At 44.0% G+C, this 25,984-nt stretch overlaps 2 protein-coding genes across 6 annotated transcripts in view; one reads left to right on the plus strand and one right to left on the minus strand.

The window, feature by feature from the left end:
• Window positions 1–101: 101 nt before the first annotated feature.
• On the minus strand, window positions 102–4,421 carry ecsit (ECSIT signaling integrator). Of its 2 annotated transcripts, XM_029674733.2 has the most exons (7): window positions 4,314–4,421; window positions 3,859–4,020; window positions 2,318–2,729; window positions 1,889–2,170; window positions 1,246–1,394; window positions 930–1,035; window positions 102–764 (listed from the first exon to the last, which is right to left on the minus strand). In XM_029674733.2, the coding sequence occupies exons 2-7, from the start codon at window positions 3,997–3,999 to the stop codon at window positions 505–507; spliced, it is 1,350 nt and encodes a 449-aa protein (XP_029530593.1). In that variant the 5' UTR covers window positions 4,000–4,020; window positions 4,314–4,421; the 3' UTR covers window positions 102–504. The 2 variants fall into 2 exon arrangements, with proteins under 2 accessions (XP_029530593.1, XP_029530594.1); XM_029674734.1 differs by lacking the exons at window positions 3,859–4,020; window positions 4,314–4,421 and adding an exon at window positions 2,877–3,159.
• Window positions 4,422–5,721: 1,300 nt separating this feature from the next.
• LOC115138181 (echinoderm microtubule-associated protein-like 3) overlaps window positions 5,722–25,984 on the plus strand; it is a 31,048-nt gene continuing 10,785 nt past the window's right edge. Inside the window, exons 1-7 of one of the 4 annotated variants that reach the window (XM_065025531.1) lie at window positions 5,722–5,908; window positions 6,015–6,126; window positions 21,424–21,600; window positions 21,809–21,923; window positions 22,162–22,668; window positions 24,217–24,333; window positions 24,614–24,642. In XM_065025531.1, coding sequence (XP_064881603.1) covers window positions 6,102–6,126; window positions 21,424–21,600; window positions 21,809–21,923; window positions 22,162–22,668; window positions 24,217–24,333; window positions 24,614–24,642 — 970 coding nt within the window. In that variant the 5' untranslated portion in view covers window positions 5,722–5,908; window positions 6,015–6,101. Of the gene's footprint in view, window positions 5,909–5,950; window positions 6,127–21,423; window positions 21,601–21,808; window positions 21,924–22,161; window positions 22,669–24,216; window positions 24,334–24,613; window positions 24,643–25,984 lie in introns of those variants that run through there. The other 3 variants (XM_029674735.2, XM_029674736.2, XM_065025530.1) reach the window with 3 other exon arrangements.

Raw genomic sequence — 25,984 nt, forward strand, 5'->3', positions numbered from 1 at the left:
GGGGGGGGTAGGTGTTATCAAGTAAGGTGGGCTGGGAGAGGCCTGTGAAACAACTTGTTCGATATGTTACCGTGTTACATTCCATACAAAAGAAACATCTATAGAAATAAATTCATTTATTGTTTTGTGTTGATTTGAGCATGTCTTGACACAGTGTGAATTCAAAGTTCCTTCAAGAGTCTTATCAAAGGTATTCTAACAGAAACATCAAATGAGTTGAGGGCATCGGGTTACAGCCGTACATATTATCTACAGTATTTTCTCAATAGCTAACTTAAGCTTGGTTTCTTGAAAGATCCTAAATGAGTTGACTATAGGTGGGTACATTATAATTAGGTATTAAACCCACTTTAACTTGAAGACAGCCTATGATTACCAGATGTTATGATGAGGGCCAGAAGTGACCTGACAAGAAGAACTCCCGTGTTCTAACAAATGCGCTGTGACAGAAAGCTAGCTGTCCAGGTAATCTCTGGTAGTGAAGTGAGCTGTATCATAGTCCTGTCACTGCTTCACTCCCTGGCTACGCTGACGCTCTTCCTCCACGACAATATCCGTCTCTGCCTCCTCTTCGCCCTCCTCCCTGTACCCGGGTCCGGGGTCTGCCACTCCCTGGAGCTCCCTGGGGCCGGCCTCCAGGCGGAACAGGGTAGGGACGCGGCCCAGGGTGGGGTTGGTCTCCTGCAGGCCTGAGATCCATTGGTTCAGGGTGGCCTGATCCCCCTGGCTTGTCATACACATGGCGAACACCGGCCCTTCGTCCACTGCAGAAAACAAGACGTATATCCTTAATCACTTTACTGCACGCCCCTGCAACCTCAAAGTCCCGTAACGGATTCCTACAGCTGTGCCCAGCATCACTTTAGTTGGCGAGATATCTAAAGCTTTGCCGAATTGAACGGATTAGGTCCTAGGTGTTATCATCTTACCGTCTTCCACGTCGAAGCTGTCGTCGTCCCCCATGTCCCGGTCCAAGTCCAGGTCCAGCTGGAGAGGGTAGTCGAAACACCTCTCAGGGTCGTAAGACTCCTCCACCTGACGGGGTGAAAACAAATCAACTGTTACTGCTCAAGCAAAAACATACAATAACACTATTGTAATAGTACGGGACAGATACTACTGAGGCAATATTCATCATCAAAATGATGACATTGCAAATGCTACCGTTAAAATATACACCATTATTTACAAATACACAATGTTATCATTCTTTTGGCTTTAACAGAGTTGCACAGGGTCTCCCACCTTCTCCTCGGGGGGCAGTGGGTCAGCCCTGAGTATGTAGTAGTAGACACAGATCTTCCTCAGCCACAGGGGGAAGGGGCCCTCCACAAACACAGGCCTGTTGGGGTTATGTTTAGCCAGCAGCTCCATCTGGTCTGGGCTCTGGATCCCTAACACAGGGGGAAAGGGCAGAGAGGTAGGAATTAACATTGAGAAGACAGAAACAACGTTTATCATATGTTTGCAACCCCCAATACAGGGGTGTCAAACTTATTCCACGGAGGGTCTAGTGTCTGCTGGTTTTTCCTTTCAATTAAGCTCTAGACAACCAGGTGAGGAAAGTTCCTGACTAATCAGTGACCTTAATTCATAACTGCTCCCTAGGCGCTGAAGACGTGGATGTCAATTAAGGCAGCCCCCCCGCACCTCTGACTCAGAGGGGTTGGGTTAAATGCATTCAGTTGTACACCTTTCCCTCCGTGGAATGAGTTTGACACATGCCCTAATACCATTGATCTATTCAATTGATCATTGCTAACCTAAATATTTTCTGACCACAAAATACGAGCTATATCAACTGAAAACCCTTCAACTATAGAGTGAGAAAACCTTGGATTCGGATCAGAGTTTGTATGTAAAAGGAGAGGGAACTTTGATTATCTACCTACGACGTGTGGGAAGGTGATCTCCTCTCCGGACTCAGAGATGTCGGTGCAGGGCATCTGGTAGACGGTGACCTTAGCGTCCAGGTCGTTGGCGATGCGGTTGAGACTGAGCCGGGCCAGATCTACAGGATCCTCGGGGAGCTGCAGGGGGACGGGGAAGGGGTTGGCGTGCTTGAACTTGGGGAACCAGTACATGATGCGCTGGTACTTCCTCATCGGGTGGCTCTTGTCCCCGAAGATCTGGACGATCAGGACCTTACTTTCGACATTTGGCATGATACCTGATGACACAACAAAATTAATGTATGACAAAAAGGGGTCTGTCAATAAAAAGACACTAGCTCCTTATTTTAATGGTTTAAAAAGACACTGTTCTGAAAAACAATTGTTGGCCCAATCTCTCACTCACACATCCCCTCCCCACCCACCATAGTTCTCCATCTGTTCCAGCAGTTGCACCCCACACTCCTGCTGTCGGGGGTAGTGGTTGAACATGCGCTGGATAAAATTCCTGGGGACAAACACCTCCTTGGGAAAGACATCCAACAGCTTGTTGTAGACTGTAAGGTCCCGTTCCACACCAAACTCTGGCATCTTCTTCAAGGCAGCGTATATGAACTCTACATGACCCCGACGCCGTATGTCCCTCTTACTGAAGACATCCACCACTCTGTTGAAGGTAGCCTTAGTCTTGGCCTCCCTGGCCACCCTCTCAAACAGGTCATCGTGAGTGATCAGTGACTTGTCCTTCTTTATTCTATCCTCATGCTCTTCACCAGGGTCCGTGGGTACAGGCTGGCTCTTATAACATCCTGGGCTGCCATGGAAACGCCTGAGTGCCTGTTGATAACGAAGAAATACATTGACGAGGAGATACAAGCAGTCGACATAGTTCCAACAAAATGCATAAAAGGTTAACTTGATATTGTCGTCATCCTAACCCTACAATTGAGCATAATGATCATTATCAACTCAAAAACAGACTACCATGATGTGATTGACTGGGAAACTTCATAAAGGTTTCACCCTTGGTCCCCTTGAGATTTTTGTGTGTGCATTGTGAACACCACAAAGGGACTCAGAACCTTCAAAAATAGCCCCCGAAGCGAACCAAACTGAGAGCATCTCGAACGTTCGGTTTGCTTGAATTTCGCGGTCCGGTTCCCTTTTTTAGGCCAATGTGAACACAAAGCCCCCCAGGTTCGCTTGTGATTATTCCCGCACCACACACTAGACTACTTCAACACCGTTTCCCCTGCCTTAAAACCCTCACATTGGTGCCACAAAAAGAGAAAATGATGTTGTGCAGGCTTGCGGAAAAAACGTGTGCTGTTTTTCGACATTGGAAAAAAAAAAGACAAAAAAATGTGTGGTGTTTTTAGTGCAAGATTATTTGTTTGCAATATGTGATCTTTTGTATAGACGATGAGAGCTTCATAAGCTGTTCATTAATTGTGGGGTTTGAATAATGTGAGAGAAGACAACATACGCGGTGAGAATCATAACCGTACAACATCAATTCTAGCTCTTAAAGGCGCAGTAGCCTACATTGGGTGTACCATTTTCAATTAGAGCATTATTTCACCTGCAGTTATTCTTCTGCCATTCATTCTGTTACCAGTAATATTGACATGTTAATATTATCTTCTGATTGCATTTAGTTAAAAGATTAGACATAATTGTAATCTATTAGCTTCCAAAAAAATGCTGCCCGATAACACGTTCCGATGGAATGGCTTGTCCTGCACTTTGTAAAAATCTTCCTAAACATAGCAATGTGAATTCAAAAGAGGACTCGAACCACAACATAGGTGAAGTGAACTGGCAAGAGTTGAGTTCCTCGTTTAAAGGCAAGGGCAGTGTGAATACAAAGAGACCTGAGATCCTTAGCTTCTTATTTTTCTTACCCCGGAGTTTACTTTAAAGAGGACTATATTTGACCCCCTCCTCCCCCTCGGGAGTGCCTTACCTGACCACATGTGTTGTGTGCTGTTATTTGGGACAGTGCTGTGGCTGGCTGAAGCAGGGCAGCATGCTGGACAGCTGCTCTGACAGAGGGGGCCAGGAACCCTACACTCTGGAGCCGTAGTAGACAGCGGGCACAGTTCATGGTACATGCATCATGTGGATCCTAAGAGAAAACAGTGACATGATGACTAAGATAAGCAGGTGGGACAAATAGCACATGTACACTATTATACATCTGCATCCGCATGATTATTGTTACAAATTGCAAGCACATAATAAGTGCAGTCTGCTGATCAACCTCTGTGGTTTTGAGGGTTGCATGACAGTCATTGGCAGTAAGAGACAACCGACATACTGTAACGCACTGTGGAACGCTAGTTAACTAAGTACTTATCTTCACGCTAGCTATAAGTGTTCAAGTTATCAACTTGTGTGTGAAAGAAGCCCGATACTTACACGGGGACGTGAAAGGGTGAGGTTAATCTCCTTTGTATCAAGTCTCCTTCAGATATGTCTCTCCATGGGCACCTCCATGTTGAAACCGCTGTGGTATAAGGACCAGAGATATTACAAAATGCATGAGATAGGAATCCCATTTGGTAATGAATGGAGGAACGTATTAACACCCCACCCAGCAGACTGCCGACTAATCGCGTGATGTTTTAAATTATTTTTATTTCATCTTTATTTAACCAGGTAGGCTAGTTGAGAACAAGTTCTCATTTACAACTGGCCAAGATAAAGCAAAGTAGGTGCGACACAAACAACAACACAGAGGTTACACATGGAATAAACACACGTACAGTCAATAATACAATAGAAAAATACTATACCCAGTGTGTGCAAATTAGGTATGGTAAGGCAATAATAGACAATAGTGGCAAAATAATTACAATATAGCAATTTAACACTGGAGTTATAGATGTGCAGAATAGTCAGGGTATGCGTCGAGAAACCTGCCTATTTTTATCTAAAGTATATGATGTCATGATTCAAAAGCTATACGATATTACAGAGAACAAGTTAATTATCTCACATCTCGGAAAATATTTGTAATGTTGTACTTTTTGAGCAAACGCCCAATTGACTCCCATTTTCACTTCTTGAAGGAGAGCTCCCATAATCGCCCAGAATACAAGGTGGCACATTGACGACGCATGGGCAACGTACACAATACTCGTTATTACGAGTTTTCTATCTCCTCAAAAGTGTTTCTGTAATGCCGGGTGCATTTCCTGTTTCAACCACGTTTTCATTCCCCATAATAACAGAAACAAGGACGCCGACTTCCTTTCCGCCATCATATGTACATGCAGTACACAAACACGCCACCAGGCGGCAGGAAATCTATGAAAATCTAATAAATTGAACTGAACTTTTGGACGACTGGGGGGTGTAACCAATGATTTATATATACACTAGATGACTTATTTTGGGGGCACTGTGTTGAAGCCTCCTCACCTCCATACTGGCACTCCCTTACCGTGTATTTTTTTGGGGAAACTATAGAAATGCACTTATTAATGTCTACATTCGTTTCTGCCATGTTTATTCTATTACAGACACTTTAACATTATATTATGTGAGCTAAACACAAATAAAAAATGAAAGACAAATATTTACAAACAGTATCATTTTTTTAGATGACTGTTACTGTCCCCACTACAACAACAAAATACTTAAATACATGTAATTTTGTCTATGAAACATTTAATTGAAATAATGTAGAATTGCATTAATTTCTATGGAGGACTGCTCCTACTGGGGAGTGCCAATATGGCCGACCAGTTTCTTCAGAGCCTTTCAATGGCCAATACATAGCGTTAGCAATCCAGTGTTTATATACATCATTATGTGTATGTAACCCAAAAAGTTGTGTTACAAGTTTCAGTAAGGAGCATATTATTGCATGCACGTGTAGTCATATAAAAACGAGGCGATAGTTAACCTATCATTGTCTTGGCAATTCTAGTGCGGTGTGCATGTGAATCTATTGGGCGATTGTGCATTTGCCCACCAGATGCTCAGCTCATTTCCTGGATTTATGTACAGTAAGTATTTGAGTGAATTTTTTTAGGCCAATCCTCTCCGGCAACTGCGTACGTTCGTTGCCATGCGTGCCTCTCTTTTCTCAAGAACGACTTCTGACACCCTCAGGTAAAGCAGCGGCATACAGTATGGGAAATACACCAAAAAACAAACTTCACTACTAGAAAACAGTAAATAACTCCTGGACGATCAACCATGGATGGTTCTACGAATAGTCTAGGTAAGTCCAGCATTTAAAATGTATTTTTAGGTAACCTTATATTTATTTAATTTTAAGTAGACTACACAGTAAATTGGCCTGTGTTACCTAGTTTAGATTTTTCATTGCAACATTTCTAGTGTTGATGGTGTAAATTAAAATAACCTCAGTGTAATCCCAATGCAGCTGTTTTTTTTTTATCTCTATCAAATCATTTCTGGGTAACAATTTAAGTACCTTGATGTGATAGTTTTCAATTAAAATTGTCATAAATAAACAAAAATAGATTCTTAGCAAAATGCTATTTCTCAAGCAAAAATGTTGCCAGGACTTCCTGGGCATGGTCTGAGAGAGGGGCCTAATTGGCGGAACTGAACGGGAGGGATGTGTAACCTGAACTCGCTATTATGATTGGCAGAGAGGAGGGCAAACTCTCTGAATTTATACAGGCAGTCCAAAAAACGCACCCTGCAAAACAAGCTAAAATTTCATGCAGTCTTTTCAAACACATCCAACAGGAAAAGTGTATTATCATAATTTTCATAATGAAACAGTATTACCTCATGTGGAAATGTATGTAAAACACAGAAAAAAATCGTTTTTGACTCCTCTGCCCCTTTAATAATCAGAGTTGAACCAAAACCACAGCCATATTTTATCAAATTTCCCAGCAAGCTCAATTGCAGGTAGATTTTTTTTGTTTTGGGGGGGGGGTTGTTTCAATATTTTTGCATGCACATTGATTCATTAATCTTATGCTAATCAATTATGAATAACACATTTTTCTAAACTAATCCTATCTGTTACTAGGCCTTATTGCACCGATTACTGAGATGATTTAGATGATTTAGGTAGTCTAATACACCACGTGAATACTTGATTGTCAAACTGCTCATTGCAGTCTGCATTCCAATTCATCCCAAAGGTGTTCAATGGGGTTGAGGTCAGGGCACTGTGCAGGCCAGTCAAGTTCTTCCACACCGATCTCGACAAACAATTTTTGTATGGACCTCGCATTGTGCATTGGGGCATTGTCATGCGGAAACAGGAAAGGACCTTCCACACACTGTGGCCTCAAAGTTGTAAGCACAGAATCGTCTAAAATGTCATTGTATGGTGTAGCATTAAGATTTCACTTTGCTGGAACTAAGGGACCCAGCCCGAACCATGAAAAACAGCCCCAGACAATTATTCCTCCGTTCCATATTTTACAGCTGGCATTATGCAGTGGGGTAGGTAGTGTTCTCCTGGCATCCGCCAAACCCAGATTCATCAGTCGGACTGCCAGATGGTGAAGCGTGATTCATCACTCCAGAGAACAGGTTTCCACTGCTCCAGAGTCCAATGGCGGCGAGCTTTACACCACTCCAGCCGACGCTTGGCATTGTGCATGGTGATCTTAGGCTTGTGTGCGGCTGCTCGACCATGAAAAACAGCCCCAGACCATTATTCTCCTCTACCATATTTTACAGTTGGCACTATGCAGTGGGGTAGGTAGAGTTCTCCTGGCATGAATCTCCTGACCAACCGTTATTGTGCTGACGTTGGTTCCAGAGGCAGTTTGGAACTCTGTAGTGAGTGTTGCAACCGAGGACACATGATTCTTACTTGCTTTAGCACTCAGCGGTCCCGTTCTGTGATCTTGTGTGGCCTACCATGATGTGTCTGAGCTCTTCAGTATGGGCCATTCTACTACCAATGTTTGTCTATGGAGATTGCATGACTATGTGCTCAATTTTATACACCTGTCAGCAACTAGTGTGGCTGAAACAGCCGAATCCACTAATTTGAAGGGGTGTCCTCGTACTTTGGGTCGTGTAGTGTATCTTGGTTTTCCAAACCCCGGGCAGTCTTTCTGAATGCAGGTTGCGGCTGAATAAAAAATGTAAAACGTTGGATATCCCCACTCTGACTGGATTCCAATAGGAATTAAGTCACTTTTTAAGCCAGCATAATGTGAGTTACAGACCTGATGTGGCCTGTAAACCATGAGTTTCAGGCCACTGAATTATGGTTAAACTAGGCCCTTAAAATACAGCCTTATGAAATACATATTTTCTTGTCTTAAATACATTTATTTGAATGATTACATATTCACTTAGGATTTCACTAGGTGAAGGCCACAGGTCTGAAAATGAATGAATGCAACAACCATTTCTCTGTCACTGACAAACACAGTCATGGATGGTAACTCACTCGCAATTCACTCGAAACGCAAGGCACACTGAGAAATATGCAAAAAAGGCTTTACACGAAGCAAAGTGTTAATTTAACACTGAAAAGTGTGGACCCATATAGACACTGGAACAGTGTGACATTAAACAGTCTGCGTTGATTTAACACTTGAGAATTTGCTGTGTGCTTTTTCACCTGTCAAGCCCACTCCATAGAACAGTTACGTCTGTGGGTTTATCAGTTTGCAAATTACAAAACAGCATGTAAACTTCATGTGCATAACATGCAATTGCAAAACAGAAAACATATGTTTGCAATTGTTATAAATGAGCAACATCCATTTGATGATAACCTAGGGCCAGGGATTTTTATTGCAAAAACACTCTTGATAGTACAACATGTTCTTGCTCACTGTTTTCAATCACGAAATTGCACTTTGTTGTATCCTATAGACAGGTGGGAAACCAAGTAACCTCGATCCCCCATAGTCTCTCCGGAGATCCGGTGTGTGAGGTTCAAGTGAATGGAATGGCAGGCGTGGGAACTGAATGTTATCTTGAATGTTACTTTGTTTCTCACACAAATGGATAGGAGGCCACAAAGTATCAAGTTCCATTTTCGATGCCAACGAATTACCCGGATGCCAAATTTTCCCCTTGGTTCTGTGTCTGTCTCTCTACAGTTACTGTCGTTGTTGGACCTCCAGCTGCACCAGAGCAACTTCAGATGTTCCTAGGTTGAGCAAGAGAGGAGCTCATTAAAAAGTCATTTGCAGGCCCTCCCGGGTGGCGCAGTGGTTAAGGGCGCTGTACTGCAGCGCCAGCTGTGCCACCAGAGACTCTGGGTTCCCGCCCAGGCTCTGTTGTAACCGGCCGCGACCGGGAGGTACGTGGCCTTGCGTCGTCCGGGTTAGGGAGGGTTTGGCCGGTAGGGATATCCTTGTCTCATCACGCACCAGCGTCTCCTGTGGCGGGCTGCGCGCTAACCAAGGTTGCCAGGTGCACGGTGTTTCCTCCGACACATTGGTGCGGCTGGCTTCCGGGTTGGATGCACTGTGTTAAGAAGCAGTGCGGCTTGGTTGGGTTGTGTTTCGGAGGACGCATGGCTCTCGACCTTCGTCTCTCCCCCAGCTCGTATGGGAGTTGTAGCGATGAGACAAGATAGTAGCTACTAAAAACAATTGGATACCACGAAATTGGGGAGAAAAAGGGCTAAAAATTAAATTATCTTCACGGTGGTTTTAAATGGGACAACAAGTCTGTGGCTATTATGCTAATTGTTTATGCCTCCTTTTTTTTGCACCTTTGACAATGGAACTTTTACTGCTTCTATAATGACGGAAGTACAATGGGAGCCATTGTGCCACATCTGTTGCTGTCCCAACTCATGTGCTGATGTTTCGTTTACAGTCCTGTAAAATAGTGGGCGGTTAGGCACACAGGGGAACACACAGCACAGATCTAGGATCAGCTCACCCGACAGCAATCCTACACTCAACCATTTGAAGGCTTAAGAAACAAAACTGCCCTCAGATCAGCGCTATGTGTTATTCAGTAAGAAGGATTGGGGTGTCTGTGTGAGTCCGCAAGTTTACATTCAGGGGTCATTGTCTGCCTCTGTGGGTGTTAGGCTGAACTGTCCATCAAATCACCTTAGTCTCTATGTCTCTCTCCACGGCAAGCTGACACTACCATGCTTCTCAGTCACCAATCACAAATCAATGCTGACGAGGGTCTAAGAACTTGTCAATGTCCGATAACTTTATTCAATACTGCATTTTCATTGCAGTTTATAATTGTGTTTCTTACAAATTGCAAATCGGTTCATTGTTCTGACAAGATCTGTGTCCCAGTCCCTCGAGTACCCTGAGCTGTTACATTAATCACCCATATAAAGCCGAAATCTACCGTAAACATATATATTTTTTAAACTTAACTTCAGATATGTTTTAAATTGAGAGAGAAAAAGGTAGGGGCTTTTAACAGTTGACTATATCCAGAAGCTCTTTGCACTACCATCCTCTCTGTGTGTGAGAGATCATACCTCCTATTTCTGTAAGATTTATGCTGCCTGTACAAGCAGTTCAACAGAATACTTCATAGCTTTGTTATCTGCAAGCAAAGCAAGTCTGGTCTTGCATAATTTCCCTCTGATTTAGACTTGGCATCACAATCAAGCTCAGTGACAGTACTGACCCCAAACAGCTCAAGAGAAATTTCCTTGTGCTTTTTAAAAAATGTTTATATTTTAGATTGCTTAGATCCTCTTCATCTCGTGTTTAGCCTCAATATTTGCGGCCAATGTTTAATCTTCAGCTGGCATCGAGTACATATTATTATATGGTAGGCTTTGGTGAGGGTGTGTTATGGATTGATGAAGATGAAAGTCCACAGTTACCGCCATTCAATCAGACAATTATACTCTGAATTCTCTCATACGATAATAAAAAAATAGTTTTCTATTGAACTTTGGACAGGGAGGTATACCAGCAGGCAGTAATCATTTCCCTGCGTATATTCTCTAACGCGGGGTGAGACCGTGAGTGTTCGACTGTGATATGTCTGTCTGTTTCGGGTTCAGAGTGATGAGTTCGACTGAAGACAGCATCGCCCACCGCCCGTGCAGGGGAGTACAGTACGGCGCAGGGATGTGTTGGGGTGGCGACGTGCTCGGGATCACACGGCTCCCGGGGACGAGTGACGGGGACGCACGGTCTCTGTCGGTGGTGACGCTGCCAGGGTGGTGGTGTTCACAGGAAGGAGCTGACAGGGTGGGCGAACTGTGGGGAAGACGCTGTGTGTCTGTGTATGTGAGAGAGAGACTCAACCAGCTGTCACTGCAGACTCTTCCCGAGAGTCTGGGTTGGAAGAATAGCCACTTCTCAATTTAGACTCTTTGAAACGACAATGAAATAACAATGATCAATCAATCCCATTTATTTGACACATCCCTTTCTACCATCAGCAGTTGTCACAATGTGCTTATAAAGACGCCTGGTCTAAAACACCAACGAGCAAACAATGCAGATGTTGAAGAAAAGTGGCTAGGAAAAACTCCCTAGAAAGGACCTAGAGAGGAACCAGGCTCCGGGGGGAGGTCCTCTTCTGGCCGTGCCGGGTGGAGATTACGATAAATCACTCAAATAGGCCCAAAATATGAAGGTGACCTTCTAGATATATAGGAAATTGACTTTTGATACAGCAACATAAGAATAAAGTGGAATTGGAGAAGAGTGAACATCTAAAAAAAAACAAAGATCGAGACGATTAGCGTCCCCATAACCATTAAACCACTACCTTGATTTAAAAAGTACTTTTTCCTTGAATGAAACTACCGTTCTTCAAAAAGTCAGCCTGGGCAAGAGTGCCTTTTTGAGAGGGAGCTGAGCAAATTGATTGAAACTTTCTCCAAATTGGATGAGAAAGGTAGCGGCTTGGGCAAATGCAGTCTGAACAAAGAGTCCGTTTTCTCTGTCCAAACCCTCTTGGCTCCTCATCAATAAGACCTTAGATGACCCAGGCCACTTAGCATATACAGTAAGTGATAGTGAAATTGACTACTAGAGCAACATCCTGCAAGGTTATAAACTAGCTAGAAACCTATCCAAACCTGGCCTCACCCAAGATACAGTCGCAATTGTGTCGTTTTCTTTTCCTGCCAGTATTGTTGCTTTTATCAGCCAATAATCAGTGGCGGTTCTGATCCGTCTTTGTGATAAGGCGTCAATCTCTGGAAAAACATTGGCTTAAACTGAGCCCTTGAATGACAATTTTGTCGTTTGAGGTGTTGAGGCGTTGTTAGTTTCTCACTCAATCACGGTCTTTCAGTCACTGCCATCAAGTCCGTATAAAGCCAGCAGGGAATGTTGTTTTAATTTCCTACCAGTATTGCCGTTTGTCAGCATATCGTCTTTGTGATGCTTCTGATCTGCCTTTGTGATATGTCGTTCAACCCTGGATAAACATTGGCTTTGACTGAGTGCTTGAGTAACAATTTGAAGTATGAGCTTCTCACTGTCATCGAGGGAGCGCGGGGGAGGGAGAGGGTGTCACTCACTCACTCACTCTCACTCACTCACTCACTCACTCACTCACTCACTCACTCACTCACTCACTCACTCCAATCAGACCAGAGACCACACTCCAATTCAGCTCTTTAGCTGTGGCCAACTCTCGATTGCTTCCAGCCCCGTCCAGTCAGCCATTGTGAATCTCTCCTCTCCAGCTTCTTCTAAACGACTGTGACTCACCCTCAGGCCAGTTGTCACGACAAAAAAAAACAAGAAGCAGGGAAATGTGTAATAGCTGTGTGTGGTGTGCAGCTTGTTAGGCTACATTTACACGGGAAGCCCAATTATTGGCAAAAGAGCTGAAAGATTAGAGTTGGGCTGCCTGTACACTTGTGCATGTGACCGTGTGTGTGTGTGTGTAAGCAAACAACCCTCGCTGGTTATCTTTAACAAAGTACAGCATTATTGCACTGGAAGAAAGGAAACATGTCCCCCTCTTCCCTTTCACCTCCTGGACATCCTATTCCCATCTGTTGCTCCCGTTCACAACTATAAATACCATACCTCCCCTAAAAACGGACCAAGAACACAAACCTCTAATTACTTCCCGATGTGTTCAGGAGTGCTATTGGCTACGTTCTTGAACATCCCTCTGAAAGTCAAAGCCTCATCATTACATTACAAGGTACACTATATATACGAAAGTATGTGGACACCCCTTCAAATGAGTGGATTTGGCTATTTCAGCCACACCTATTGCTGACAGGTGTATAAAATTGAGCACAGAGCCATGCAATCTCCATAGGAAATAACATTGGGAGTAGAATGGCCTTACTGAAGAGCTCAGTGACTTTCTACGTGGCATAGGATGCCACCGTTCCAACAAGTCAGTTTGTCACATCTCTGCCCTGCTAGAGCTGCCCCGGTCAACTGTAAGTGCTATTATTGTGAAGTGGAAATGTCTTGGCACAACAATGGCTTAGCCACGAAGCGGAAGGCCACACAAGCTCACAGAACGGGAACGCTGAGTGCCTGTCCTCAGTTCCAACACTACTACCGAGTTCCAAACTGCCTCTGGAACCAACGTCAGCGCAATAACTGTTGGAGCTTCATGAAATGGGTTTCCATGGCCGAGCAGCTGCACACAAGCCTAAGATCACCATGCGCAATGCCAAGCGTCGGCTGGAGTGGTGTAAAGCTCGCCGCCATTGGACTCTGGAGCAGTGGAAACTTGTTCTCTGGAGTGATGAATCACGCTTCACCATCTGGCAGTCTGAGAGACGAATCTGGGTTTGGCAGATGCCAGGAGAATGCTACTTGCCCCAATGCATAGTGCCAACTGTAAAGTTTGGTCTAGGAGGAACAATGGTCTGGGGCTGTTTTCATGGTTTGGGCTGCACAGAGCCCTGACCTCAACCCCATCGAACACATTTGGGATGAACTGTAACTCCAACTGCAAGCCAGGCCTAATCGCCCAATATCAGTACCCAATGTCACTATTGCCTTCACAGAAGAGTGGAGGTTGTTATAGCAGCAAAGGGGGACCAACTCCATGTTAATGCCCATGATTTTGGAATGAGATGTTTGACGTGCAGGTCTCCACATACTTTTGGTCATGTAGTATATCTTACAGTAACTCTCCTTTTGCGAGTGCAGACCTACCTAGAGCAATGCAATCTGGGACTGCAAGTGCCCAACGGTACCTTTTGTACATGCCAACTGTACCTGCAAGTGCCCAACCTGGCCCAACTGTATCCTTTAAAAAATGGCTAAGGTCTCTCACCCAATTGTTATGGTGAAGACGTTATAGGTACCACACCCACTGGTTGCTGTAGGAGTGTTATGGCAGAGACTGTTTTCCATGAAAAATGTACACCGAACACTAGCTTCTATAGGTACATGCATTGAAATGGAGCTCTTTATTATCAGTTTCATTAGTGGTGGCAGTTTTAATGGTTAGCATTAGCAACAGCAGCAGTAGGGCTACCAGGAGAGGGCTAATATTGCAAGGCTAACCTTACATACAGTATATTGGCATTCATGCAATTGCTCAAAGATTCTGCCCACGTTCTTGGCTACATCTCTCATACCCCCCTATGACTCAGAAGCCGTGTTTGCTTAGATCAGACCTGTGATTATTGGCATGAAATACTAGTATGGCTCCTTTCACAACAGATAGTGCACTATCATTATCTTTAATATCTGTGTTCATTGAAATAGATTAACGATAATGTTCAAAGCCCTTTGATTCAGAGGTGCAGGCCCACACAATCTGAGGTTAATCAAGACACACACTCTACCTTATACACACACTGTCATACAATGTTTGTCCTGTGCAAAGTTTACGTCATTCATTTGTGTATGAAGTTAAGCCCCTTTCCTGCAGAAACGCTGGGGTTGTGGGAGTGTTGTTGCCTCATGAGATTGTTTCTGTACATGTGTTTTGGCCTGAAGTGAGGATGTGGTAGTCATTCTCTGTGTGTGTGTTAATGGTGCGTGGGTCAGCTGTTTTTTTTGTTTTGTTTTTTTCTCTTCATCCGCCCCGCAATAGCTGATAACCCATCCGCAACCGCCCGACTATACCGTGGATTCAGAAGGGGTTCAGACCCCTTGACTTTCTCCACATTTTGTTACGTTACAGCCTTATTCTAAAATGGATTAGATAGTCCCCCCCCTCCCATCAAGCTACACACAATACCCCATAATGACAAAGCAAAAACAGGTTTTTAGACATTTTTGCAAACGTTTTAAAAAAATAAACTGAAATATCACATTTACATTAGTATTCAGACCCTTTACTCAGTACTTTGTTGAAGCACCTTCGGCAGCAATTACAGCCTCGAGTCGTCTTGGGTATGACCCTACAAGCTTTGCACACCTGTATTTGGGGAGTTTTTCCCATTCTACTCAGCAGATCCTCTCAAGCTCTGTAAGGTTGGATGGGGAGATTCGCTGCACAGGTATTTTTAGGTCTCTCCAGAGATGTTCGATCAGGTTCAAGTCCGGGCTCTGGCTGGGCCACTCAACAAAGCCACTCCTGCGTTGTCTGGGCTGTGTGCTTCGGGTTGTTGTCCTTTTGGAAGGTGAACCGTCGCCCCAGTCTGAGGTCCTGAGCGCTCTGGACCAGGTTTTCATCAAGGATCTCTCTGTACGTTGCTCCGTTCATCTTTCCCTCAATCCTGACTAGTTTTCCAGTCCCTGCCACTGAAAAACATCCCCACAGCATGATGCTTCACCGTAGGGATGGTGCAAGGTTTCGTCCAGACGTGACACTTGAGTTCTTTAAGTGCCTTTTGGCAAACTCCAAGTGGGCTGTCATGTGCTTTTTACCGAGGAGTGGCTTCCGTCTCGTCACTCTACCATAAAGATGTGATTGGTGGAGTGCTGCAGAGATGGTTGTCCTTCTGGAAGGTTCTCCCATCTCCACAGAGGAACTCTGTCAGAGTGACCATCGGGTTCTTGGTCACCTCCCTGACCAAGGCCCTTCTACCCCCAATTGCTCAGTTTGGCCGGGCGCCCAGCTCTAGGAAGCTCTAGTGTGTGGTTCCAAACTTCTTTCATTTAAGAATGATGGAGGCCATCAAGTTGTAGAAAACATCTCAAGGATGATCAATGGAAACAGGATGCACCTTGAGCTCAATGTCGAGTCTCATAGTAAAGGGTCTGAATACGTGTAAATAAGGTATATCTGTTTCTTTTCTTTTATACATTTGAAAAAATGTATAAAAATGTGTTTTTGCGTTTTTAGAGGGGTATTGTGTGTAGATGGATTAAAGAATTGGTTTTATTCAGTCCATTTTAGAATAAGGCTGTAACGTAACAAAATGTGGGAAAGAGAGGCTTGTGTATACTTTCTGAATGCACTGTTTGTGATAGGCTAAAGTGAAAATCTGTGACCCGCACCCGACCCTAACCCACTAATATAGAAAATGTGCTGCAGGCCGGGTTTTTGACAGGGGGTGCCGGATTTCTTTTGCCTGATTTGGATGTTTCTGCTTATAATTTCAGACATTTTGGTAGGCAATTTTTTTGTTGTTGTCAGCTTGTGTATAATTTAGATACATGTAGCTTCTCTTCTGTCATTATATGTTACCCTAGAAGACTAAATAAACTCTTGCTCACCAAAGTAATGTCATAAATTGATGGAATGAATGCTTCAATTTAGTTGACATCGGTGAAGTTTTCTGTCGTCTCTGCAGAGTGAAGAGATTTAGGGACCGGGATGAAAATGCAATAGGTTAACTCTAAAATTAAAAAAAAAATAATAATAATAATTAAAAACCGTAAAGATTTTCTGTGCAAAATGTCCATATGACATCAATTTGATCGGTTGTAAATAGAAACATTTGAAAACGACCCAGACCCAACATGTTTCTGATAACATTTCAGTTTGGCTTGGATGTATATTTTATGTGGTTGAAATACTATCAGCTTTCATGATACTAATAAAGATAGCACCTCTATATGAACAGAGGGTTGGTGCCACTTTACTTGGGGAGGACAGGCTCGTGGTTATGGCTGGAGCAGAATCAGTGGAATGGTTTCAAACACATGCTTTGATGCCATTCCATGTGCTTTGTTCCAGCCATGATTATGAGCTGTCCTACCCTCCAGTCTCTACTGATACAGACGGTATTTAACGGCACATTCGTATCCTCTCAAGATGCTGAAGTAAATAATATATCTCCACTCCTGTTCCCGAGTCCAAGTTTAGCGTACATTTTGTGTATCATTTTACTGCAAGAAATTCTTAATTTTGCAGGAGTTAATATATAGGCTCAGTTTCCATTGAACCCAGTAGGCTACAGTTCCCTTGACATGCCATGGGCCTATTTGAAGTCCCCGTCTTGTGACTGTCAAATTTGTATGGCGCCTCACAATCTTCACACTTAACAAAGCCTGCACTGCTATCATCATCTTTTACCACTTAGCCAAATCGTTCCCAAACATTAATTTTCCGGTCTTTCTTTTTATTTTCAACTCTCCTTTCGCAGCTTTTCTCTTATTTAATTCAACTCTGACATTGACCTTTGTGCCTCCGTGGTTCGACCTGACATTTTTCTGCTCGATCCCAAAAGTGATTGACGTGTAGAGGCTATCTGGCGCCTGACAGTTATGCACCAAAGCGTAGGTTTACGCACTAATACCAGATAGCCTAAAGTAATGAAATAAAAAGCCTACAGATATAAGTTGCACAAGAATGAGACATTTCTGGATGTCTTAAGGTAGGCTATTTTTTTTTTATTCAATCCGCCACCCACTCGCCCTTCATCCACACAAAATCGAATGACCCTAAACCCTCCTGCCCTGCGTCTATAACAGCGCGTGTGAGCGAGAACGCTCACTGTACACAGTCCATTGCATTGTCTCTCCCGTACGTTTTTAATTACTTGGTTACATTTTTGGCCACAAGTTTTTGTTTTGCTTAATGCTTCACGCACAGTTGATCAAGTCAGCTGAGATTTGCCAAAAGAGAGAGTTGGAAGGCTGGCTTTTGATTCTGGTTTAAAGCCAGCGGATTGGAGCAGATCCTAATTATTGTGTTACGATACAACTGAGTCCCATAAACCGTGTTTAGACACGTAAGCCCAATTCTGATATTTTTTTCCACTAATTGGTCTTTTGACCAATCACATCTAATGTGAAACGAGCTGATCTTTTTCAGAACTGATCTGATTGGGCAAAAAAAATCAGAATTAGGCTGCCTGTCTAAACTCTGCCATAGAGCCTCACAACCACATTGTTTAATCAAGACTCTGAGATTAGACTTCCTCGTTGCTTTAGGACCCTATTATCTGTAGGCTGCGGAGCATCTACTCTTCACAATGCTGGTGAATATCAACATTCCTTAGTGGACATTGTGCCCTACCTCAACCACTTGAGTCAGGTGTTTCCTATCCTTAATTAGAGTACAGTAGTCTTGCTCTCCCCGCTAAATTCTAAGACCTCTTCAAACAAGTGTGTGTGAAGTCATGTTTTTGCCTGTGTATGTCATCATGACCAAGTTCATGGAGTTGAGAGAAGGGAAAAAAACCAGTTTGCCTCTGATTTTACATTGAAAGTGTGGAATTTCAACTGGTGAGAATATGTGTGTACTGTATGTAATGTATCAAAACCATGGCATAGTGTCTAACACGCCATTTTTAACCAGAGCCTTAGATATACAGTATATAGCTATGGTTCTAAAGTATAGACCTAAATGAATCCAAAAAGCTTCTACTACTGTCATGTTAATATAACTGGAAGATATCTCTTTAGCGTCATTCTCTCATTTCCTTAATATTAAACTGGGTGAAATGTCACTGTATTCTTCCATTGCTGTTGTTGTTCTGTCTCTGTGGTGTGTGTGTGTGTGTCCAGTGAGAGGCCTGGCTCTGCACACGGTTGGCCAAGTCCGTCTGAACACAGACAGCAGACAGAGACTCCCTCCCAGCAAGCCTCAAAGACCCCATTGTGTGTGTGGAGTGAAGCCATGGTTCTGGTCCAGAGATTGAGTGTGTGGGTGTATCGAATGAAGGCATCACTGGAATCCGTCTGTCTCTGAAAAGCCAAACAGTCTTGTCAGGCCTTAAGGCGAGGGATATATTCGTACTTTCAAGCCGATAAGCCAGACTGGTTCTCCTCTTGGGAGGACTTGCATGTTTGCTTGGCCACTGCATTCTTACCCAACCGTCTAAAGTGTTGTTTTTGCCTCACGAGCTAAGCAAGGCGAAACAGTCAAGTGGCTTTAGACGTTCTTAAGAAAACGCCTCGCCGAGTGCTCAGTAGTAAGTGGGTGAGAGGCACTCAGTCAGAACCTCTCCTCAATCCTCAAAAGGGAATAAGCCCACATGCATTATAAATACTTATTATCAACAACAATGACTGTTAGACGATCGCTTGACTGCTACAGTGCTTGTGTCAGCATGAGGATTTGAGTAGTAGCATAGGCTATATCACCTGCAGTGACGGTAGGTAAAGGGTTTTAAGAAGGAAGGGAAAGTAACAATCTGTGAGTCACTTTAACACAATAAAGGAAACGATAAGCTCCCCAACTTGGATATGATGCATGGGAAGGCCTGGGGGACGGGGAATAGGAGGTGGAGAAAGAGAGGAAGACTGTGGCAGTATTCCTAGTTGACATTAACCGACAGTCGTGTGCGTCCTCTTGGAACGGACTTTGGAGAACGGAAGCCGCACCCACTGGATGCCAGTTTGGCCTGGTATCAGTCATTGCATCACATGAACCCGGTGTGCCAGATTCTCAAGGTATATAAGCCTCTTCAACCCAGTAGATCGCAGAGCTGTTAAGGCATGTTTGGAACATGATTCATGGTGATACACCCCCGTGGTCGGTTTTCATTTCATCCCACAGAAACACTGTTTTTTTAAGTGCATCATCAAGGTTCTTACAGATCCATATGCATGATATAGAATACGTAGGCTATGTAATTCAAACCACCATGCACATTGACATGTCAGGTGACCTATAGATGACTCTGTACTTGTTAAATCAATTCAAACGTTATTTTCATAGAACGTTTTACAAAAGTAGACCTGGAGAATCAGTCTATTTATCCATGATCAGGTTCTTAATCAATCAGACGACTTAATCTTTCCCCCGACCCAGGGAGACATGACAGTTTTATTGGACTGCGTGGTCATTGGTCGGTATGGTTACCATAGCAACATGTGTCCAATTTAGGGAGGAGGAAGTATTTCATAAAGTGATAGAAGAAGCAGGGGATTTTCCAACCGGGAACTGTAGACACACACACACACACACACGCAAGCGTTTGTTTTACAATTGATGCCCATTCAAAGTCCTATTTTCCCTAACTCCCTAACCCTAATTATAACCCTAAACCTAATCCCTAAACCTAAAATAGCATTTTTGTTCTTTGTGGGAACCAGTGAAATTGTGGGGACTGGCAAAATGTCCCCACAAATTGTCCTTGTTTTACTATTCTTGTGAGGACTTCTGGTCCTCGCAAGGATAGTAAAAACAAAACACACACACACACACACATACTGACACACAATATAACAAATGTTGCCAACCAAAGCAGGAAGTTGTGTAGGCTGCAAAGAAGAACAAAAGAAGAAAAGCTGCAGTTGGCTCAGGGTCTGATCATTAGTCACATGACATGTGGATTGCGACACCCTGGAATGCCTTCTGTCTCCCTTTCACCTCTGAGGAAATCAGTTGGAAATGTAAACATACAGGATGATAGAAGAGATCTAATCCCAACATGTTGTACACACAGAGAAAGTGTACATCTGTGGTGATTGATTAATAGCCCAACAGATTCAAATCCATTCATTCAACACAACCTGATGATAAACAAGTCTTTCCGACTGCCATGTCTCAGGAAATTCGCAGGAAACGTGGACATAGACAGAATTTATAATGGAAAAGGCCCGAGACGCTCTTACTTTAGAGAAAGTAAGTCTGCGAACACTTTACAACCATTTGAGCTAAACCTTGTTCCCTAAACACAACCTGATGATAAACAATTAGGACATTCCACTCCTTTTTGCGAGGCTGCCCCTGGAAATGGCAAACGGTTGAGAGAACCAGAAACACATGCGCTTAGCTCCTTTTCTCCTAATAACGGCGATGGTCTCCTGCCTTCTTTATTTTTGATTTAAAAAAATGGGACTTGATTCAGTCAGTAAGCAGCATCAAAGCCTCGTGATATTGAAGTGAAATAAACCATTTCTCTCCAAACTCATCGACACTTTCATCTTCTCCTTCTTAAGTTATAAACAGTGCTGGATGGGCACGTTAATGTTGGCTTCACAGGCCCACCTTCATGGACAATGTGTCTCCTGTCTCTTTTGAGGAAGATGTGTGGGCTGTTAGCAGTATTTACACCACTCATTGCGGTCATGTCTAAGTGTGCCCATCTTTTTGAAGTTCTCCCTTCTCTACAGTTCTTTCACGGTATTCCGCGTACGCATTGCTACTGCTTGGTTTATACCACTTCTGTGGGAGTTACAATGGCATGTCATCATGGAGTTGGATATAGGCTCCTCATTGGTTGTCCTAGTCCATACTTAGCATTTACCAATGGTTCATCTAGTTCCAGACTGTCTAGTTCCATCTAGTTCCATACCATCTCCTGATTGGTTGTCTTGGTCCACCTGCACAGATGATGTGTCGGCAGGCAGCAGCGCTGAGTACCCAGACCGGGTGTCCGTGATGGAAGGGCGCCTTCAGTTGCAGGAGAACGAGATCACTCTGCTCAAGTCGTCACTGGCCGACGCGCTGCGCAGGCTCCGCCTCCACGACCAGCTGATCCCCTTGCTCAAACAGCAGCTCATCGCAGGTGGGTGGCCAACCATCACACCTTAGATCAGATCGCGGTCTTAAACGATTGGTTTGACTAATGTCAAACAGTCTACAAGTACCCGAAGCCAATAGAATAGAATCTAATAAAATAGAATGTTATCCCATCCCTATGCCCATTGTCTTGTGCTTCAATGCCATGTCCATCCTCAATGTGTGTGATTGTGTCTTATTGTATGTGACCTCAGTGAACCCTGCAGCGGCCCGTGTCCTGAACCAAGTCTTCTGCTCTGATGGTTTCTCCAGCTCCCGTAAACTGTCGTCCAGCTCAGCCCTGGATGGCACCCGCCACCCTGCCACCAGGTACTGTACCAGGACAGAGGGACTGTGTGGGTAGGAGAGACCTATATAAAGATATGGCTCTTAGATTATCAACGTGTGTAAATAGGGCATAGTTTGTTCAGTCAAGACATTGGACTTAGTGACCAGAATGTGGATTTCTAGCTCTCAACTTGACTGGTAAAGTCTTATTGGATTCATTTTGATATTGTATGATGTTTTCTACTTGTTGATCTCAACTCTACACTGTGTGTGTCTCTAGCCAAGTGGGAAACAACATTGAAGGTGAGAATGGTCACTATGGGGACAATGGAACCCTAGCCCCTATGTGTAAGGCCCCTACATATGATCGGGCTACCCAAACAGAGCTCACCCCGCTGGGGCAGGACCAGGGGCTAGACAGGGTCCCCCTGGCTCTCACCAGTGACATCCAGAGCCTCTCCCTGGAAGATGCCCTCCCCAAGGGTATCTCTCTGACTGAGGGGTCCCAGGCCAAGCTCCACCGCATCCAGGGGCTTGAAGAGGAGGATGAGGAAGTGGAGAAGGAAAAGGACCTGAGCAGGACATCTTCTGTAGAGGAGCCCATCCACCCCACCACCATCAGGAGCCTCCAGAGAGAGGACCTCCAGGACCCCAATGGCTCCACGGAGAGCCTGAGTTCAGCCCGCCAGACCCCAATCTCGGGGTCCCCAGTCCCACCTAAGGACCTGCCCCCCAGCCCCCGGAGCGGACCTCTCTCCACTATCCTGGAGGGCCAGAATAAACCCTTGTGCGTTATCGTCTCCTTCTCCTCTTCTCTATTCCTGCCTGATTGCATGGCTTTTGGGGATAAATCTCCTATTCTCTATGCTTGCGTTTCTACAGACCCCCAGTGTCAAAAGTCTAATCTATGAATCAGTTTGCAGTAGACTGTTGACTGGGGAGTATACATTACGTTCTCTCTCCCGCTGGATCCGGCTGCTGTGTTATTTTTCCATGTGTTTGAGCCGGGGGATAAATAAGGGTGATTGGGAACATAAGGCTCTGTGTCCTCAAAATGACAGCGCTCATCGTATGCTGAGTGACACGTCCTTGAGAGGCACACACACACACACACACACACACACACACACACACACAGAATCAAGCGCAGTGGAAAAGGTGTTAAGGGTCATGTGGCTCAGCCCTGTGTATACAATAGCAGTGAATGCTGGGATAAGCTGGGGGGGCCATGTCAACACCTCTTTGATGTGGGGATCTAGAATACACCGTTTCAAAATGGCCGCGTTGTCCAAGCAGCAGCCGTTTCAGCGTATATCTATAAAAATGAATAAAACACAGTCTAGTTATGTCTCGAACAAAACTTGATCTTAGCCCAAAGAAGTGGTAGCCTAGTTATGCGTGTCAGATGAGTAGTGGCCAGAGTTTTTTTTTTTTTTTTTTTTTTTTTCCAGAACAACTGGCGTTTGCCGTTAAACACACGTTGAGTAGTTCACACGGTGTAACAATAACACTGGGGTTGTGTTCATGAATCCACACTAACCTGATGATCAAACCTGAGCGTCACCCTTTAACCCTTTAACAAAGTTCTCCTCCTTCAAGCATGGATTGATTCCGCATGATTTCCTGCATGTGGACATTTCAATGGGGGCTTTTCATTGGTCAATGTTTTGTTGTTGCTGCATGCCGCTCCATAATCACAAAATAATTGCTACATTATTCCTCTGATTTGTGTTCTGTGTGTGTGTGTGTGTGTGTGTGTTGATGTTTTGTTTGCTAGTTATGACTTGGAAGAGGCCTATTGCTGATTGATAGCATATGTTTTTAGGTAGCTCTATCATGCCACACCATGAGAGCCACCAGTGCTATGGATTGGAAGTCTTAAGTTATGAAGAACTTTTATCCAGATCCAAACCATGAATATGAACTAGGCTATTCAGTTCCATTACATACTTAGACACAAATGCTGTCTACATAATGTACCTAGTGTGTGTATAATCAGTAGGAGCCACAGGCTTCAGGGGAAGGGAGTCAGCTGGGTTTCACTTCCTAGTTCTACTTCCTGTTACATACCTCGAACATCCCTGTCACATGACGAGGGCAATTTCCTCTGATTATTGAGCACATCGTCAGGAAAATGGTTGTGGCTTACAGGAAAATTCTGTCCCGTCATAGAATACACATAGAATACACGTTGAAACACACACATTCATAGTTCATCTGAGCGTGTGTGTGCATGTCTCTGCGCAAGTGTGTGTTTGTGTTCCCAAGTGTGGTTGTCTGTCTCAAACCCTGCACATAAATCCTCTTACACAGACTCCCTATCCTCATTGTCCAGAGTTCGCAGGAACAGTGAGAAACTGGCAAAGGACCCCCAGGAGAAGACCAAGAAGCGGTTGGACAAAAAGGCAGCTTCTTCGGCCAACCTCCTCACCCGATCCCCCAGTCTGGAGAGGTGAGAGAAGGCCCATCTGATCCATCAGCAAGATCCGCTTTCAAACTCATCGCCACATCTCATTTTCCTACGGCCGCAGAAACATATTTCACTAAATAGTCACTCATTGGAAAACAAGTGCCCTTTTATTCTAGTATAATAGAATTCCTTTCCTTTTGAGAAGTCTCAGGATTTCCCAATTTGCGTAAAGACTGTATAATATAACGGTTGGTCCAAGTGTCTGAAAGAGTCTCTTGGATGTAATGTCTTAACAGTTACGGTTGTTTTTCTTTTCTCACAGCCGGACCAAAGATCTCATCGCCAGTGCAGGTAATGTATATCCAACAACACTACTCTCTCCAGACTCTCTACAAAGTTTTATCCAACCATAGTCTCTATATTGGGTTAAATGACTCGCAGACAGACTGCAGGCCAGATCTGGATAGGATGAATAGCCCATACGTACATACCAGCTCCAGCTAACCTGTGTTTTAGTCTACCTATTATTAAATGTGTCCATAGCCTCCATTTAGGGGGCTTGTAAATGCTTAAACATAGTTATAGGCTGAAAGGCTATCTCATTTTTGATGTGTTAACTTCCCATTCTTTAGTTGGAGACACGAAACTGCATACTAGATGTCAAAGATAGTAGCTTTTATGAGCGTTGGCTTGAAGTCTGGGTCAGCTTTATAATGGGGACTCATTCCTAAACCAGAGTGAGTTAAGAGGACATTCCCTCTTTGATTGTTTCTGTGTTTTTACCAGTTGGACCTAATGGGGATTCAATTGGCGGAAAATCAGTTTGATGCGCCCATCTGATTAGCATAATAGTCTGTAAATTTGATCAGTGAGCCACAAGACAAGGGGTTTCTACTAGACAAAGGGTGCATGGAGTGAGCCTCAAAAGAGCTTATGTCTGTATATACTAGGAGCGTACTGCAACTACAACAACAACAATATTACTACTACTAATACTCTACACATTATAATAATGACCGTCGTAAAAAGTGACTGGCCACTGGACGTTGCATCCATCCTCTAGTCGTCTCTAGGCTCAAAGGTCACTCAAGAGTCCACCACAGTCCCATCCCTCTGCCACAAACTAAAATAAGCCTGGTCAGAAATATCCCTCCTCATACTGTGATCACAGAGAACCTTTTTTACACTTGCGTGTTTATGAGGCAGCACGGCAGCCATTCCTGATGTTAAACACAGAGTGTCTGTTTTAGTGCCCCGCCACTCCGTTCTGGGTTGGGACGCTCCCATTGGACTCTCCCTGGAAAGCCATCCGTTGTGGTTAACCATGCTGCCGCAGCACTCCGAGACTCCTGACGGGATGATGGATGACTGTTTCACCCGAGAAGGACAGTTTTCAAAAAAATATATCGATTTTTTTCTCTTTCTGTGAGAAAGGGCTAGATGTATTCCCGTTTTTTCGCTGTCTCTCCGAGCTGGCATCCCCTATGACAGACAGGTCTGCCTGAATTCAACACGAGTTAGGTCATTTCTGCAACTGTCTCTTCTGCATCGTGAGAGGGTTGTAAAAGTGTAACCAGGTCTTTAAAAAAAAATTGAACTCACTATAATCCTAACTGAATGTCCATACTTGGAAATGTGAATGGCAATAGTGTGGAAATACCTCTACATTTTAAACCAATCAAAATCTGTCATT

Source organism: Oncorhynchus nerka, linkage group LG12, assembly GCF_034236695.1.
Source record: "Oncorhynchus nerka isolate Pitt River linkage group LG12, Oner_Uvic_2.0, whole genome shotgun sequence".
In the NCBI taxonomy this organism is placed as follows: Eukaryota; Metazoa; Chordata; class Actinopteri; order Salmoniformes; family Salmonidae; genus Oncorhynchus; species Oncorhynchus nerka.

What these genes read in the sequence shown, in the direction of transcription:
- ecsit (XM_029674733.2), bottom strand. Translation starts at nt 3,999, where the DNA reads ATGAACTGTGCCCGCTGTCTACTACGGCTCCAGAGTGTAGGGTTCCTG. An exon ending in GGAACAGATGGAGAACTATG is followed by an intron (nt 2,171 to 2,317) that starts GTGGGTGGGGAG and finishes TTGTGTCATCAG; the next exon opens with GTATCATGCCAAATGTCGAA. An exon ending in CACTGCCCCCCGAGGAGAAG is followed by an intron (nt 1,036 to 1,245) that starts GTGGGAGACCCT and finishes TCACCCCGTCAG; the next exon opens with GTGGAGGAGTCTTACGACCC.